Source organism: Peromyscus maniculatus, chromosome 1 (genome assembly GCF_049852395.1).
Source record: "Peromyscus maniculatus bairdii isolate BWxNUB_F1_BW_parent chromosome 1, HU_Pman_BW_mat_3.1, whole genome shotgun sequence".
NCBI lineage: Eukaryota > Metazoa > Chordata > Mammalia > Rodentia > Cricetidae > Peromyscus > Peromyscus maniculatus.
This window is the reverse complement of record NC_134852.1, coordinates 47,168,022-47,186,691: the sequence shown is the minus strand read 5'-3', so window position 1 is coordinate 47,186,691 and position 18,670 is coordinate 47,168,022. Positions and strand designations below refer to the sequence as shown.

The 18,670-nt window shown below is 41.9% G+C and overlaps 1 protein-coding gene across 4 annotated transcripts in view; it reads right to left on the bottom strand.

Annotated features, from left to right (window-relative positions):
* Positions 1-18,265, bottom strand: part of Uri1 (URI1 prefoldin like chaperone) — a 63,346-nt gene extending 45,081 nt beyond the window's left edge. Inside the window, exon 1 of one of the 4 annotated variants that reach the window (XM_042275360.2) lies at positions 18,145-18,265. Coding sequence is in view for 1 of the 4 variants with exons in the window: in XM_006985021.4 (XP_006985083.1) it covers positions 13,168-13,278 (111 nt within the window). In the remaining 3 variants the exon portion in view is untranslated. Of the gene's footprint in view, positions 1-13,167; positions 13,648-18,144 lie in introns of those variants that run through there. The other 3 variants (XM_042275364.2, XM_006985021.4, XM_042275367.2) reach the window with 3 other exon arrangements.
* Between the last annotated feature and the right edge of the window lie 405 nt (positions 18,266-18,670).

Sequence of the window (18,670 nt, the reverse complement as noted above, 5' to 3'; positions counted from 1 at the left end):
TGAAATATTACTTATCCTTAAGAAGGAATAGTAATTCTAGACCTGGGTGTGCCAGCGATAGGCTACTGTAAGACACAGAGTGAAACAAGTCTGGAGATGGGGGACTTCCTACCCAGATCTTGTCTTAAAACACAGGGCTGAAAAGATGGCTCCATTGGGTAAAAGTATTTGCCATACAATCATAAGGACCTGGGTTTTAATGCCTAGAATCCACATAAAATCCAAACACACACATATACACACACACACACACACACACACACACACACACACATCTGTAATCCTAGGCTCCTACAAGGAGTTAGAAGGCAGAGAAAGAAGAATCCCTGGAAATTCGAAGGCCAGCTCACCTAGTGTATGCAGCAGCTCACAACAGATGGACAGTCTCAAACAAGGTGGAAGGCAGGGACTAACACCTGAAGTTTTCCTGACCTCCACAAGTACACCATGGCATGTGCATAACCACATTCATAAACATATAGAAAACACATGGAAGTGTATACACAAGTACACATGCACACACACAACAAAGGGGGAGATTATGATAAGTGCTACAGCATGCATGCTTTGAACATATTACAGTAAGTCCAACAGGCCAGTGAAAACAGGGCAAAACTATATGACTGCTTCCATGAGCTACCTGGATTAGTCTAACTCTGAGACAGAAAAGGCAGAAGGGTGCTTGTCCATGGGTGGGTAGGATAAAAAACAGAGCTACTATTTAATACCACAGTCTAGCTTTTGTAGATTAAAAAAAAAAGTCGTGTCACACGCCTTTAATCCCAGCACTCCAGAGGCAGAGGCAGGCAGATCTCTGTGAGTTTGAGGCCAACCTGGGCTACAGACTGAGTTCCAGGAAAGGCTCAAAGCTACACAGAGAAATCCTGTCTTGAAAAACCAAAAAAAAAAAAAAAAAAAAAAAAAAAAGGCTTCAAGACAGGGTGATGTCTTTTTTTTTTTTTTTTTTTTTTTTTTTTGGTTTTTCGAGACAGGGTTTCTCTGTGTAGCTTTGCGCCTTTCCTGGAGCTCACTTGGTAGCCCAGGCTGGCCTCGAACTCACAGAGATCCGCCTGGCTCTGCCTCCCGAGTGCTGGGATTAAAGGCGTGCGCCACCACCGCCCGGCCAGGGTGATGTCTTTTACAACAAATTTTAAAAAGTAAAATCAAATAGAAAAGTGATAAATTTCAATAGTATTTAGACATAACTGCTCTAAAAGGAAAAGATGTCAACTGAAAATTAAAACCACAATTACATTATAAATATATAAGAAACATACTTCAAACACAAATACTGAAGTTAAAAATGACAGATCACAAAAAGCATACTAATATCTAATAAAGGCAATTTGAAGACAAGAACATCTTCAAAGATAGTAAAATAAAAATTCAAAATGGTTAAAAAAAAGTCAACTGACCAGAAGTTATGACAATCCTAAAATGTACACAATGAACATCACAGCTTTATAACCATAATGAAGGTGATAACACACATCTCTTGATAGCACAGAGCACTAGAAAAAATAGCCATAAAGTACTTGAACAAAACATTCAACAACTGGAGCTAGCAGAAGAGATGCTGAACTCAGAAACTAAGGAATTAAATTTATTTGCAAAAAAGAAAAAAAAATGAAGTATTTACTAAGAAAAAAACATATTTATCCATGAAACAAGAATCAAATTCCAAGTTTTCAATCATATGTTCTTTGACCACAGTAAAATTAAATATGTGAGCTACCTAAGGCAATAAAAAAATAAAATAAAATAAAATGCAAAATACATAAGAAAAAAGTAAATGTTAATGATCTTAAAAACAAGGGGGAAAACCTTAAAGGGAGAAAAATTTAAAGCAGAAATGAAGGAGAAAGCATATTTACAAAATAAAAAAATCAACAAAGCTAAAAGTTGATCCTGGAGACAATTTCATTGCCTGATAAACTCCTACAAAGACAAATCAAATTATAAATAACAGCCATTTTTAAAGACCACTAGCAAACTACTGGTTTTAAAAAGACAGGGAATATATATATATGATATTGACCATTCCATTAACAAATCTTAGACCATCCCATTAACAAATTTTTCCAAACACTTGTAATAAATCCTATTAATAACCCAGGCTGGGTGGTGGTGTCTTTAATCCCAGCACTCGGGAGGCAGAGACAGATGGATCTCTGGGAGTTCAAGGCCAGCCTGGGAGTTCCAGGAAGAGTTCCAGGGCAGGCTCCAAGGTACACAGAGAAACCCTGTCTTGAAAAAAAAATCAAAAAGAAAAAAAAAAAAAATACTACCAATAGGGGCTAGAGGTGACTCTGCAGGTAAGAGCATTTACTGCTCCTCCAGAGATCTCAATTCAGTTCCCAACACCAACACTGTCACAAATGCCTGTAACTCCAGTTCCAGGGGATCCAATAGCTTCTTCTGGCCTCCAGGAGCACCTAAATGTCTGTGGTACACATAAAACTCATGCAGACACACACATAAATAAACAAACAAATAAATAAATGAATGAATGAATAAATAAGTAAATAAATAAATAAATAAAATTTTTAAGAGAACAAACACTGGGGGGGGGGGCGGTAGGCATAGTTAGTGGGATTGTACATTAGTGCAGCCACTATAGGAATAATTATTGAGATTACACACACACACCAGAACATCATGTTTCAGCTATGCCACTTCTGGGTATGTAGCCAAAGAAATCAAAGGCAGCATACAAAAGATATGTGTACAGCCTTCCTTTACTGCTGCACTAGCTCCAACAGCCAAGATATGGAATCAGTGTGATCATCAACAGATGACTAAATAAAGAAAATGGGACATAAAAATACTATTCAGGTGTAAGAATGTGGCTCAGATGGTAAAGTGTAGTGGGTAGCCATTCCAGCTTTGATCTGGAAGTTTTAACCCCCATTGAGGCTTCGGCAACTGTCACGCCTAGGCGGGGCCAAGGGAGGACCCTGGAGACCCGAGATGAGCGAGCTCTCTCTCAGTTCCTGGACCCTGGACAGTGGAGGTTGACCGAGCAGAGCTCCAGAGAACACTGCTGGACTGCGATACACCTTCTCCAGACCCGGCAACCTACCTATCCCTTTATTTGTAAGTTACCCACTAAATAAATCTTCCTTGTAACTACGTGGAGTGGCCTTAATAATTTCACCAATATCTGGCGCCCAATGTGGTACTTGAACCCATGACCCTGAGATTTAGAGTCTCATGCTCTACCAACTGAGCTAGCTGGGCTAGTTTGCACCATGCACAAGGCAATGAGTTCAATGCCCAAGACACCATGAAACCAAGCATGCTGGCACAAACCTACAATAGAAGTGAAGAGGAGAATCAGAGATTGAAAATCATCCTTAGTCACACAGGCAGACCCTGTCTCAAAAAAGACACTATTCAGCACTAATGAAAAAAAGAATGTCGTCAGCAAGAAAATATACGGTATCATCATGTTAGGCAAAACAGGCCAGAGTCAGACAAATTTTACATGGTTTTTTGTTTGTTTGTTTTACTTTATTTATTTATTATGTACAGTGTTCTGTCTGCATGTACAAGTGCAGTCAGAAGAGGGCACCAGATCTCATTACAGATGGTTTCGAGCCACCATGTGGTTGCTGGGAATTGAATTCAGGACCTCTGGAAGAGCAGCTAGTGCTCTTAATCTCTGAGCCATCTCTCCAGCCCCTTTCTTTTTAGTTTTTTGCTTGTTTTTTTTTTTCATATAGAAACTACAAATTGGGGTCAGAGGAAGACATGAAAGCAGAAGGGAGACTATTGGGAAAGAGGAAAGGGATGGGAGCACACAAGAAAGTAGTAAAGGAGTCAGAGAAAAGTACAATATATACAGAAGGAAAATGGCACAGTGAAACTTGTTATTTTACAACTTTGTACAACAAATATTAATAACATGAATATTAAATTTAAAAGTTCAGTAACAAAAAATGATGATTACATATACGGTGGATTATGAGACAACTATAAAATAGGCTAAAGTATCTCTCAGAACTAGAAAAATCCCAGGTATTTCATTAAATAAGATAAACAAGAAGCAAAATGAACTATGCTACCTTTTGTGTAGGAGGCAGGATGGAGGTGAAGGGGCATATAATTACACTAGTTTAAAGGAGGAAACATAATGAGGTAATCAGAAATAAGTTAAAAATAGTTATCTATGTCAGGCATTGGTGGCGCACGCCTTTAATCCCAGTGCTCGGGAGGCAGAGCCAAGCGGATCTCTGTGAGTTCGAGGCCAGCCTGGGTTACCAAGTGAGCTCCAGGAAAGGTGCAATGCTACACAGAGAAACCCTGTCTCGGAGGGGGGGAAAAAAAAAAAAAAGTTATCTATAAGGGCAGACAGGAGCAGCAATGGGAATAAATTTCTTATATAGTTGTGATTTTGAGCTATGTAAATGTTTTATATTCACAAAACAAGAGTGAGAGATTAAAAAGTAAATATTAATAAATTTAACACAATTCAAAAGTCTACCTCAAAGGAGTTAATTCTGGAAGAGCTAAAGAAACTATGGAGAAAATCCTGCGTCTTAGGCTTTCAAGGTTCAATGGGTCAAGTTGTGCTTGATGAGCAAACCTGGCAACCCAAGTTCAATCCTCAGAACCCACAGAAAGAAAAGACTCCACAAAGGTATACTCTGACCTCCATGCACATACCACGGCACAAACACATACAAAGTAAATAAAAACTTAAAAGAAAATTTAAAACTGCTGTGCATTATAGGACATTATCAAAAACATACGCTAAGAAATCAGGAAAAATACGTAAAATATATATTAGACTTTAATATCCAGATATACAGAATTCTTGGAACTCAACAACAAAATGATAAACCAATTAAAATACGGGCATAGGACATGAATAGAAATTTCTCCAAGTATACACATAAATGGCCAATAGGCATGTGAAGAGTTGGGCAACATCCCTAGTCATTAGAGAAACAGCAGTCATAAGCTGTTTCTTCTTCAAGCCTTATTAAAGACAGCTATAACTGAAAGGTGGAAGAAATGTTGACAAAGGCGTGCAGAGACTAGCATTTTCATATACTGCTGGTGGGGACAGGACATGCAGCTCCTAGGAAAACAGTGCAGTGGTCCCTACTACTATACAATTCAACCACTCTATTCCCAGGTGCAAATGACAAAGAACTGAAAACAGAGACTCAGATGCTTACACAGTTCAGAATAACACTATTCATGACAGCCAAAAGGCAGAAAGAACCTAAGTGTCCATCAGATGAAAGCAAACCAAATGACCCACCGATGCACAATGGAATACCACTCAATGACCAGGGGATTAAGTTCTAACCCAACACAAACCTGGAGAAGGTGTCAAGAGAAATAAACCAAAGTCTTAGTACAAAATACATGATCTCAACTGCATGACAGACCTAGAATACATGAATCCTACAAGATAATATAAACTGGAGATTGCTAGAGAAGGAAGGTAGCATGGAGCAGCTATACTTTTGGCTACAGCCTCTATGTGCAGAGATCAAAGGGTTTGGGAAACAATGGTAAGAATCATAGATCAGTGAGTATCGCTGAAATATAAATGGTTTAGATGGTAAAACTATCCACAAGAAATAAGGTGATTGGAATGAAGATCTCTAAATTCTGCTACTTTTTTTGACAAGTTTTTAAGCTTCTTAACACCAAAGCTAGGGAAAACCCTAAAGACACAGGAAATGGGTTTGAAAGCAGGGAATCTGCAAGGGTTTATCTTGTATCACTAAGTACTAGAAATGACCATGACAATACAGGAAGAACTACAAATCTGGAGATAATGGATGTAGAATAAAAGTTGGCTGTCCTGAATGAGGAAGTTGGAGAAATAGCAATTGAGAGAACAGCATAGGCCTAAGAAGAGAAGGGAAGAGGGACCCAGTCACTCAAAGAAGACTTCTTCCTGTAGTAGCATTCAGATACCCAGACCACCTTTCTTCTAAAATGGTGCTGTATTCTTAAATATCTACTGCACTAATTTAAGTTTTATGCACTAAAACTTACATAGAGTGAGATGGTTCAGTTGAAGACCTAAGTTTGAAATACCTAAAACACACACTGGGAAGGCTGAAGCAGGAAGTGTTTGAGTTCTAGGCCAGCCTGGGCTACACTGGAAGATCCTGTCTCAAAACAAAGAGAAAACTTCAACATCAGAATTATCAAATAGACTCTTTTTAATAAGTTACTTGTAGTTTTTCAATTCAGAAAAAAGCATTAAAGCTCTCAGAAAGCTGTTATAATGAAATTTACTTTATCTAATAAGAGGCAAATATAAATTGGGAATATTGGTATATGTCTATAATCCACCTACTTGGCATAGACAGGAGGTGGAGATTGCAAGTTTGAAACCAGCCTGAGCTACCTAGCAAAACCCTCTCTCAAAACAGAAAATTAAAAAGCACTGAGGGATGTAGCTCAATAGTAAAACACATGTCTAGCAAGCACAAGACATTGGTTCCATCTCCAGCACCACCAAGTCAAAAAGCAGAAATACCCACAAAAACATCAGCTCAGTCTTTAATGGTTATTCTAGATAGTTATTCCTGAGGCCCACTATATAACTTACACTAGAGATCCTAACACTACCAAAGTCAGGAAAACAAACAAAAAAGCATAACTACTGGATGAGGCAAAGCAATCGTGAGTAACTACCACTACATTTATACTACCAGGTGTCAAGAGAACTTCTAGGGCCAGCAAGATGGCTCAGCAGGTTCCAGGCATTTACCAGGAAAGCATGACCACCTGAGTTCCATCCAGGAACCCACGTACACGAGAGAACCAACTCCACAATGGTGCTGATCTCAATACACATCAAAACATACATACGTGAACACATACAGAGTAATAATAAATAATTTGGGAGGGGGTAATTTAGGAAGCCATAATGAATGCAGCAGAATAATTCTGGCTACAAGAAGAGACAAGCCATCAGAACAGACTTCAGAAAGAAGTCACATCCATCACCTGTCATAACCAAGATGACAAGGAAGTGGAAAAAACAATCATCCCAGTGAATGGTGATGTGGCAACTAAACACCCAAATGCAGAAGGGAGACTGCCTCAATCCCCAAGTGTACCCAAAACACTAATGAACAGATTGCTCCTCTCGACATGCAAGGCAGTAAGTAATAAGAGGCTCTGTCCAGAACATGAGAAGAAATAGTGTCTTAAAAACAGGACTGGAACATAGCTCAGTAAATAGAAAAGGGATTGCCTACATGGGCACAGCCCAAACATAGACTACCACAAAGGAAATAAAATCAAGAATTCTACGTCATCAAAGGACAAGATTACAGAATAACTCAAGACTCAGACCCGCAAGAAATTTATAATCCATAACTGAAAATGCACTCATGTCAAAAATGTCTGAACAGGGGAGAGGAAACTGTGGTTGGTATGTAAAATAAATGAAAAAATAATAATAAAAAAAATGTATGAACAGTTACTATGAATCAACTAGACTATGACAACAATTCCCCACAGAAAGTGAAAAAGCGACCAGTGGCTATTTTCCTTTCAAAAAGTTAAAAGTTAAAACTGCTCAAAAACACTTGAAAAGATAATCAACCTTACTAATCACTAGAATGAGTATCGATGATGAAAGAGATGAACAACACCTAAGGTATTAAAGTAATTAAAATGTAGAGAAACTGGACCATGGACCACAGCTGGCAGGCCTATAAACTTGTATAACCACTTCTGAAAACAGCAATGTAGGCAGAACCAAAGACAGAAATACCCCATGAGAAGTCTAGACAAAAAATACAAACAGCCCAAATTATTCAACTGGAAAACTGACAGGGCTCATCCAACATGAACTGCATAAACATCCAGTCCATTGCTTGGCATAGACAGAACAGACTCCCTGAAATGGGAGCTTGATCCTCCCTTTTTTCACACATGCATTGACAAAAGGTACTTACAATGAAGATCAGTCTCAAATGTGTTTCAGTTGCTTCCCCTCTTGCAAAAGTAAAACTCAAAACCCTTAGTGAAGAGACCTGGCAGTGCTCTCAGCCTGACTCACTCCCATCTGCATAAAACTCTTCTCCAAAATGTCTTCCACACAGGCTCACGCCCACATACTGAGGTTTCTGATCTAATGAAACTGCAGGACACCCTGACACATTGCTTATATAAGGGGCATTCCCCACCAGTCCTTGCCTCCCTGTACTTTTCTGCTTATCCTCATCAATCATTATCATCAGACATGTAAATGTGCCTTCTGTATGTCTTCACAAGAGTGACCTCTTCATTTGAAACTGTGAGCTCACTAACTTACTGACAGTGTTAGGTGACTGAATCCTATGACTTAGATTCCAACTACTGGACTACCTGGCTGACAGAGTTCCTTAGACCAACAGGAATTCACCAAGACAAAAATGAAAATCTTCCATTAAGCTAAAGTAGATGTTCTACTTTAAGAAAAAATTAAAATTAAAATATTTACTACTGCTGCATTTAATTCTCCAAGCTTCTAGTATAAGAAGAGTATTAGCTAGTTCAAAATTCCAAGCGATAATTACTTCAAGCCCTCAGTGATAAAGAAATTACCCTACTGATCTTCCCAATCTTACCGCTGTCCTGAAAAATGAACCTATGAAGACACACTGCACCCCAGTTCTTTCAGATAATAAAATCTCACTACCTCTACTAGTAAAACGTAGTATTACCTAAAAATATGAAACAGCTATCTCAGAAATATGACCTTAACCAAAAAAGCAAAATTTCAACATAACGCCAATTCCAAAGAAGCAGATTTAACAAGCTTTTATGCAAGAAACCTGTGCAGAGTAGCCTGAAATACCTCATCATGGTCCTGTCACTGATGCTGGGAAAGTGTGGGGGTGGGGTGCAGTGTAAAGGAGCCTGAAATACTTCAACACACTGGAGAAGAAGGGAATCAGTCTGCATAAGCTCCATGGAGCAGACATCTTTCTACAAATGGCTCACAACACTAATCTACATGATGTGGTAGCACATACCTGGAATTCCAGCACTGGAGAGGCTGAGGCAGGAGGACTGCCACAAGTTCAAAGCTAGCCAGGGATACATACTAAGACCCTGTCTCAAAAAACAAAATAAAACAAAAAATAATCTGAGTTTCTCTCTTTTATATTTTGTCAGAAAGATTAAGGAAAATCTTTAAGGAGAAAAGGAAAAATAAAAACAAAGAAACTAGGAAATATTTTCAATAAATTAAATAACCACCAGAGTAAGAAACAAACCTATGTAACTAGGATTCAAAACCCAGCCAATGCTTACTTTTCATGCTTAGAAACTGGTTAGCAATTAAGGATATTATAACAAACTTGTTTGCACAAAAATTAAACTTCAACACCTTTACTGGAAAACTGAAATCTTCTAATTTTACAAATTTTTAGGTAAAATACTACCATTATCCTTCTACGGTAGTTTTTATATAAAGTGAATATTTATATAAGTGCCTAAGCAAAACAGGACTCACATCATACCTACTGTTCTACAGTTTGCATACCTGTTCAACATATGCATCATGATTTACTTACTAACTAATCCTCCAACAGATGACTTTCAGGTTTTTTCCGTTCTAAACAAAACCACAGAAACTCTTCTTACATGCCTTTCTGCCAGATCAATAAAGGATGGAGGGGAATGAAAGACAAAGAGGCAATAATGAAACCCATCATGACTTTGAATGCCAACCTAACAGTTTAACTTAAAAAATAGACTCCCTGGTTGCACACACCCTTAGTCCCAGCCCCTAGAGATGGAACAGGAGGAACAAAAGCCCCAGTGACACATGCCTGGGGAGGCTGGGGCAGCAGGATCATGAAGGAGTTCATGGCCATCCTAGTTTAAGGCCAGCATGGTTCATTGTCTTAAAGGAAAAAACAAAGGGGGGGGGGGGCTGACAGTGTTTTCACCACTGATTCCATACATGAAAGTGAAAAGAATATTAATATACTTGATCCTAACCCTGTCCATTTACCTCAGATGCTGTCACTCACTGACTGGGGTGGGACTCATTCATGCTGTAACCCTTTTCTTCAAGATGCCAACTTTTCATTCTCTGATTCAGTGCCCCAGTATCAACCAGGATCAATCCAGGACAGGATAAAACCTGGTCCACTTAGTGGGATTTCAAAGAAACAAGGTCAACAACAATTAAGCATTATCCACTGCCCTTCTCAAGCCACGTTTGGAGAACTGCTCCCTAAGCCTCTATGTAAGGAACTCAGGTAACTTTCCGCAGCTAAAAGCCAGCAAAGTAGATGCCACCATCAAAGCATTTTGTTGAAAGTTTAATTCCCTCTCATGGAACTCACACAGGGAAAGGCTAACATATCTGACTGACATAAAGGATACTAGATGTTCACTCATACAAAGCTATGACATTTTTCCCTTTACACTCAGAATGTTTCTACTTTCACACCTGAAACAGAACTGTTAAAACTGAGTTGGCTTTAAAACCTAAACAAAGTCCCTCAGAAAACTGATAATTCACAATTTACAAATCAAAGCTTTCCTGTGCTAACTCTAATTAAAGCACAGCTATCTAACCAGTGTATTTTGTTAAGGCCTTAGGAATCGCCTGTCCACACACACAGATTTTTCTAATAAGTAAATAGTCTGTTAAGTAAATACTGAAGGGCTTTATTATGAACTAGGTGGCATTTTACATAACCAAAACATATATGCACATTTATTTTATATGCCAAATTAATATTAATACAAGATAGGACTGTCAATGGCATTGAGGTTCATGTCCACTGAAACATCCAGACTCCCACTGGATTTAACAGCCACAGATATTCTCTCAAATATGATACTAACCACAACAGCAAGCTGTTCAGAACACCCCAAAAGCACCCTTCTTATTTCATTCACACTAACATCAGAATAAAAACCAGAATCTCCTTTTTAAAGATGACACATGGGAGGAAACATTGGTCAGCATTACTCACACTTTACACTATGAAGGCAAAAGTGTCTTTCATATGAACTAAGGCAGTGGCAACATCACCTACCCTGGTCCATTTCACATTTTCACAACAAGAAAGGTAAACTGTTTTATCAAAATAACAAGGCTTTATTTAGGGCTTTGTTTTGTTTTTTTTCCTTCTTTCCATCTATTTTCCTTTTTTAAATCTGTTTCTCTTTTTTAAAAGTTAAGATAAAGTCAGGTCTGATGTCACAGGTATGTAACCCCACCTACTTGGGAGACTGAGTCTAAGAGGGTCACAGCTCTAAGTCCAGACTGGGCTACAGTGGAAGTTCAAGGCCAGCCTGGGCAACTTAAAGAGACCTTGTTTCAAAAATTAAAAAGTGGGCTGATAACACAGCTCACCTAGAACCATACATAAGTAATAGGCAGGCAAATGTTTATCTTGTAATTTAAATTGCACTAAATCAGGTTAACTTTTAAACTCCCACCTTGAACTACAAGTTTAAAACTCAATAGTTGTATTGTATATTAGGGAAAAATGGAAAGTTAATACAAAAAAAAAAAAAAAAAAGCCAACCAAAGTAGGAAAGATTCCTACAATTTGTTAACAGGTGGTTTCCAAGTCAAGAGATTTCTTGGGATATAGGAAAACCTTCATGTAGTTAACCTCGTATATCTGCATAATCACATTTTGTAGACATTTGTTTACATAGGTCTATTATTAAAAGTTTGGGTTTCACAGCAAAAATTCAAGCTTAGATGGGGGAGGAGCACACAAGGCCCCAGCTCTAACTGAGGAGCTACTGGCAGCTGAGAGCAGTTAGGGAAGGAGGAATGACTCATGGGGGTTGTGGTCACTGACATGTTGCCCATGCTCCAGTGGATGGTCCTACCCATACACATTTGGGAAGCACTAGCTGGACTGGGTTATTAAAAAAGAAAAGAAAAGAAAAGAAAAGAAAGAAAGAGAGAGGGAGGGAGGGAGGGAGGGGAAGGAAGGGAGGAAGGAAGGAAAGAAAAACATTAAAGTTGGAAGGGGGACTTGGAGGGAATGGGAGTAAGTTGGAGGAAGGAAACAATTGATTGCATACATGTACGAAATTTTCAAGAAGTAAATTATAAATAAGGTTTATAAATAAAAATATTTAAATATAGAAAAAATGGAGCTTCTCAAATTCTGATGGTTTTGATGCAACTTCCTAAACTTTAATAATACATGATACTCTCTCAATACATGGGGCATTTTAAGCAAATTAAACGTCGGTTTTCAAAGAACTTCAAGGCACTTCAAGAGAGGTAATCAACCTGAAAAACTACAGAATCCACAGTATTCACATTGAACAATCAAGCCATAGTTCTTAACTCGAGCACATTTCCTTACAAAAAAAATCCCATTCAGAGTTGCAAAGCATGAGAGAGGGGGTGGGGAGGAGAGAGAGGAGAGAGAGGAGAGAGAGGAGAGAGGAGAGAGGAGAAAAGAGAGAGAGGAGAGAGAGAGAGGAGAGAGGAGAGAGAGAGGAGAGAGAGAGGAGAGAGAGAGTTGCAAGGAGAGAGAGGAGAGAGAGGAGAGAGAGGAGAGAGAGGAGAGAGAGGAGAGAGGAGAGAGAGGAGAGAGAGGAGAGAGAGGAGAGAGAGGGAGAGACTCGTTTATCATACGCTTGAGGTTAAAATTTAACAGAAAAGCCTCTCTCTTGTCGACTACTAAACCCCAAAGCTGGGAATGCACAGGAAGTGCATCATCACCAACGTAGTCAAACTTGGATGCTCAATCAAGTAAGAATAGTGTGTGCGTGCGTGCGTGCGCACGCGTGTGCGTACATTTTAGCAACATTTAAGCAATAGAGAGCTAAGGGGTAAAAGGAAGACTACGTCTGTTTACAGTACAACCCCACCACCACCACCACCAAAAATAAAAAGTCCCCACGCACTGGAACTCTATCTAGTCCCAACACTTGCTCTGTTACGGGTCAACAGACTATCTTATCCCCTGCATCCTCTGTATCCCCCGCATCCCTCTTCTGAAGGTCAAAGGGCTCTAGACAAAAGACAACAAATGCACGTGACAAAAGTTTCTCCCCTTGTTCCCCGCAGGCCCGAGGCTGCGCAGCTCGCGCGTGGGGATCTCCGGCGCACGCGGAGTGCTGTCCGCGTTAGAGGCTGCCTCAGTCGCGGCCACAGGCGGAAGTCAGCGAGGGCCGAAACCTAGCACGGCCTGTTACCTTTTCCTGCTCCTCGAGGAGCCGCGCCACCTCTGGGGCGCGCAGTGGCGCGGCGGCCGAGGCCTCTGAAATGGACTGGGGCTCTGGCTCCGGCTCGGGCGGGGGTTCCATGCCCGGTGCCGAGGCCTCACCGAGGCGAACAAGTCCTAAACAAGTGTTTATGGAGGCGGCGTGGCCGGCGACTGCCCAGCACCCGCACGCTCGCCCTCATGCACCGCGAGCCGCGGTCTGAAGAGGCCGCGTTGGCCTTCGCCGCTGCCCCGGGGGCCGCTGCTCGCGTCCGGGCTACCCAAGGCCTCATCTCACACGCGCATGCCGCCGCTGCCGCCGCCGCCTCGAAGCAGCAGGCCCTACACCAAGAGCGCCACGCTCTTCTCCCGCAGCGGGGCCCAGCCAGGCGTCCCGCAGCAGCCGCGCCTCCTCCGCGCCTCCGTGCACGCTCCGCCCCTCGCCCCGCCCGCGCAGCACGCCGGGAATCTCTCAGGCTCCGCCCTAGTAGGCGTGGCTGTGGTGAGGGCAGAGCCGCGGGGCGGGGCGGAGGCAGAGCGGCCCTGGGAACGTGCTCAGGATGAGGGAAGGCGGCGAGATTGCCAGTCCCCTCTCACTCAGCGCTGCCTGTGGTGGTAGGAACTTAATTCGTGCACTGAGGCTGTTTCATAAGCTCATTTAATTTTATCGAATTCAACTCTTTCCCATGCCTTTTTAATGAGCTAATGTGCTTTAATGAGCTAAAATGCACAATATACAACTTATTTTGCATATGTATTAATTACTGCACACATTACAATTTTTCCTTATATATATTAAGCTATATTAGCATTACTATGTTACTACATATGCACCGTTTAACATATTTTTCAAGGGTAGCTGCTGCTCTATCCCGCTTATTTTACGGTTCTGGTTTTTGTTGTTTAGCTGTGGAGACCGAACCCAGTGCTTTGGGCTTGCTAGTCAAGCACTCTACTAACTGAGCTAAATACCTATTCCTTGTTCCACTTACTATTTTAAAACTAGTAGGTTGCATGTAGTGGCACATGCCTTTAATCCCCAGCACTCTGGAAGCAGAGGCAGGTGAATATCTGTGTGTTTGAAGGCAATCTGGTCCACATAGCCAGTTCCAGGCCAGCCAGAGCTATATAGTGGAAGCCTGTCTGAAATAAAAAAACCTTGTCATAAATCTCTTGGGCCCACTTTGTCCTCCAGCCCTTTGTGCAGCTGGCATCTGTTTATGGTAGTCCTCTAATCAACCTCACTGAGTAGAACTGGCAGTATCCTAACTCTACTCCAAGCCCTAACTTAGGCCCATCACTGTTCATTCAACCTTATGTGTACAAGAACAGGCCCTCTGTGGGTCTGTTTGTCCTATCTCCCACTTGTCACAGTTCCCAAGTCCACATCCACCCTTTTTTCATTTGCATCAAAGAAGAAAAGACAGGGACAACTTGGGGAAGATGGTGAACGTAAATTCCTGACCTCTCCCTACCCCACCCCCCCCACCCCACCCCACCCCCACCCCCACCCCCACCCCCCTCCGCTTGCAGATGAAGCCACTTCTGAAACACAGTCAGAATCCAAACACTCTTCTTGCCTCCTGCCATCACCAGCATCCCTCCATCCTCAGCCACATCAGTAGCTCCTCCTCTTGTGGTATGCTTTGAATATGAGCTGACCCCATGTGTTTCAGTACTTGATCCCCAACTGGTAGAACTAATTGGGAAGACTGTTGAAAAGTTAGGATGTAGAACCTAAGTGGAGGAAGTGGGTCAAAGGGGGTGAGTCTTTGTGGGTATATCATCCCTAGCCACTTCCTGTCACTCTGCATCTTGTTCACTATGAAGTAAACTGAGACAAATACATCATGCCTCTCTGCTGTAATTGACTGAATCTTCTGAAATATACAGAAATAATATAATATACATAAAATGATCGATGACAGCTTTACTTTTTGAGTGAGTTTATTAAAAATGTATCAAGCAAAAGCAAAAGAACAAATAGCAAGAGGCAGATAGATAACAAAATACCAAATCAGGCCCTTACAACATCCAGCAGAACTAATTAGAGTAACCAGACTGGGAGAGCAAGCAAAAATAAAATAAGTAGCAAACAGCAGATAGATGACATGAAATTGAGTATTTACAATGTCTCCCAGAAAGACTGGGGAAGCCCTGCTGGGTCTGTCAGTCAGACTGGAGTTCAGTTTGGGATATTTCCAGCCAGAGCAGAGGGTTCTCTCCACTGATGAACCTCCCACTTCTCATTCCCACCACAGGCATTTTATATCACAGAATAAATAATAGTAATAATAGTTAGAAATGGATCACCTTTTATCTGTTCTCAAGGGTGCCATATAGCTATGTGTTCTCCTTTCTCCCTGTCACAGAAGCATGAGACCAGCCTGCCCCAGGAAAGTCCTCCTAGGACAACTGAGATAAACCTGGTTGAATCTGAGGTAAGGGGAGTCTGTCTTGCTCTCAGAGTCAGCTCTCAATGAGGGCACGTCACACTACACGAATACAGGTTTCTTTCTGGAGGCTTCTAAGAAAGTACATGACAGTTTACCACTTGTATTACAAATGGTGAACCAACACAATGCTCCCTTCCTTAAGCTGTTCTTGTCATGTCAGTCACAGCAACCCAAAAGTAAGAAATGTGTCTGGCATCACTGGTTCCACTCTGCCCTGAAATGGCCATAGGCAGCTGCCCACCCTCCACACCTCTTGGATGTGGTCAGCCCCAGATGACATAGAGCTTACACTATAGCAGGCTGACCCACCCTCTGGCTCCGGTCTAAGGGCAATGGATTAGTATTCAAAAGTGGTTGGCTCTAAAGAGGGCACGTCAGACTACACGAATACAGGTTTCTTTCCAGAGGCTTCTAAGAAAGTTCTCCCTCATCCTCTCAACACTTCCATAAGGAACCCAGCCATTGGCCCCAAAGTAGAAGGCAAGCAGCCATGTGTGTTTTGGGCAGCTCTTCTTGGTGGGGAAGGCATGACAGAGTTAATAGCGGCAAGAGCGTGGAACAAGATCATCACATCTCCACAGACCAGGATACAGAGAAAAGGAATTCTACCTCTCAACTGGCTTCACACTTTCTCCCTTCTCATTCAGTCTAGAACCCCAACCCATAGGATAGTGCCATCCACACTTAGAACAGATCTCATAGTTAAACCTCTCTGGAAACTTTCTCAAACATTCACTCCAAAATGGGGGTCCCTGGAGGCTAGAGAGATGTTTCCGAGGTTAATAGCACTTGCTGCTCTTTCAGGTGAATAGATTTCAATTTCGAGTACACACTTTTGTAGCTGGAGAGTTTTCTCTCCGGTCCCGCCAAACCCCAGCAGTCTGACAGCCCACTTATAAAATAAACACACAGACACTTATATTATTTAAACTGTTTGGCCTAATGGTTCAGGCTTCTAGCTATCTAGTTCTTACATCTTAAATTAATCCATTTCTTGGAAACACATGAACTATGAACCAAAGACTGAGGGGCTCCCAGCTGGATCAGGCCCTCTGAATAGGTGAGACAGTTGATTGGCTTGATCAGTTTGGGAGGCATTTAGGCAGTGGGACCAAGTCCTGTGCTCATTCCATGAGTTGGCTGTTTGAAACCAGGAACTTATGCAGGGACACTTGGCTCAGTCTGGGAGGAAGGGACTGGACCTCCCTGGACTGAGTCTACCAAGTCGATCACAGTCCTCGGGGGAGGACTTGTCCTGGAGGAGATGGGAATGGAGGGTGGGCTGGGGGTAAGGGGAGGGCGAGGGAGGGGGGAGAATAGGGGAACCCATGGCTGATATGTAGAACTGAATGGTATTGTAAAATAAAAAATATATATCACAAAAAAAAAAAAAAAAAAAAAAAATTAATCCATTTCTATAAATCTATACCTTGCCACGTGGCTCATGGCTTACCGGCATCTTCACATGCTGTTTGTCATGGAGGTGGCTGGCAGTGACTCCTCCCACCTTCCTGTTCTCTCAATTCTCCTCTCTGTTAGTCCCGCCTATACTTCCTGCCTGGCCACTGGCCAATCAGTGTTTTATTTATTGACCAATCAGAGCATTTGACATACAGACCATCCCACAGCACACTTTGGATCCTCCAGCTCTGGGGATCAAGCACCCTCTACTGGCCTCCATGGATACCTGCTCTCACATGCACATAACCCTCACACAACACATACACATCATACACACACACATAAAAATAGGTCTTGGGAGCTGGCTCAGTGGTGAAGAGTAATACTCTTCCAGGGGACTCAAATTCAGTTCCCAGCACCACAAAAGAATTATTTTTCAAAAATGAGGATCCCAAATGTTGTCTAGTTGACACAGCACACTGATCCCCATTCCTAGACACTGCCTTCTCTTGCCCTTAGACAGTGGAGGTCCTGACTCACACTGAATTGCCTTCCTGGTCCTCAGGGCTGAGGTGGCACATTTAGAGACTTTTCAGTCTCCATAACTTTAGAAGTTACTTTGCAGCCTTAGGAAGAAAGGGTTGGTTTGGACTCCTGGTCTCAGGGATTTTTTACAGTCCATCATTATGAGGACTACACAGAGGCAATTCACAGTAGTGGAAGCATGTGGCTACTCCATCCAGGTATAGAACGAACCTGAAGCTTTGGCCAGGGGTGGGAGTAGGTATCACCTTCAAAGGCCAACTCCTAGTGGCATGCTTCTACCAGCCAGGCTCCACCTCCTAAAAGCTCCAAGGCCTTCAAAATAGAACTACCAACTAGGGACTGAGCTATGAAAACATGAGCCTGTGGGAGACATTTCTAAGACAAACTGTAACCTTAACGGCCTGAGCCAATTCCCATTGTATACCCGTGGTTCTGCATCCACTTCCATGTCTCTGTATAAGACCTATCTGTCCTTTTTTTCTGGAGAATCTTATACGATGGCTGAGGTTAAAACCCTTACACCTCATACATATGAGAAGCGCTATCAGTGTTGAGTGTCAACTCACCAAAGCACAAGCTGGAGTCCTCTCCGGATCATGACTTCCTGGAAAGAAAGTTACATGAGCTTGAAAGAGCTGGCAAAAGTGTCAGGGAATTGGAAAGAATGTGGAAAACATTGACATCTGTGACACACAAGAGAATCCTAGAGTTCCAGAGACATGAAAATTCCAATGCTTTGCCTTTAGTGGGGACATGTAACCTGGCATTGCCCACTGTCCCTAGGATGGGAGACATCTCTAAATCTCCTTCACTCCCAGATCTGTGAAGTAGGAGAGAGATCATGTTGTTCGTGGATGAGAGCTATAGATTGCTCCCTAAACTCCATTTGCCCTCCCAAACTCTTCTCCCCAGTGCTAGGCAGGATAATATTACCTGCCCAACAATGAGCATGCTTATGGAAATTCAGACATGATTGATTCCATTTGTGTAGTAATACCATTCTAGGTCTAGGTAAGATACAGGGTGGAATCTGGGTGCTGCTTTGTGTCCATGCATCAGTCAGCTATTGCTGTACAACAAAACACCCAAAGC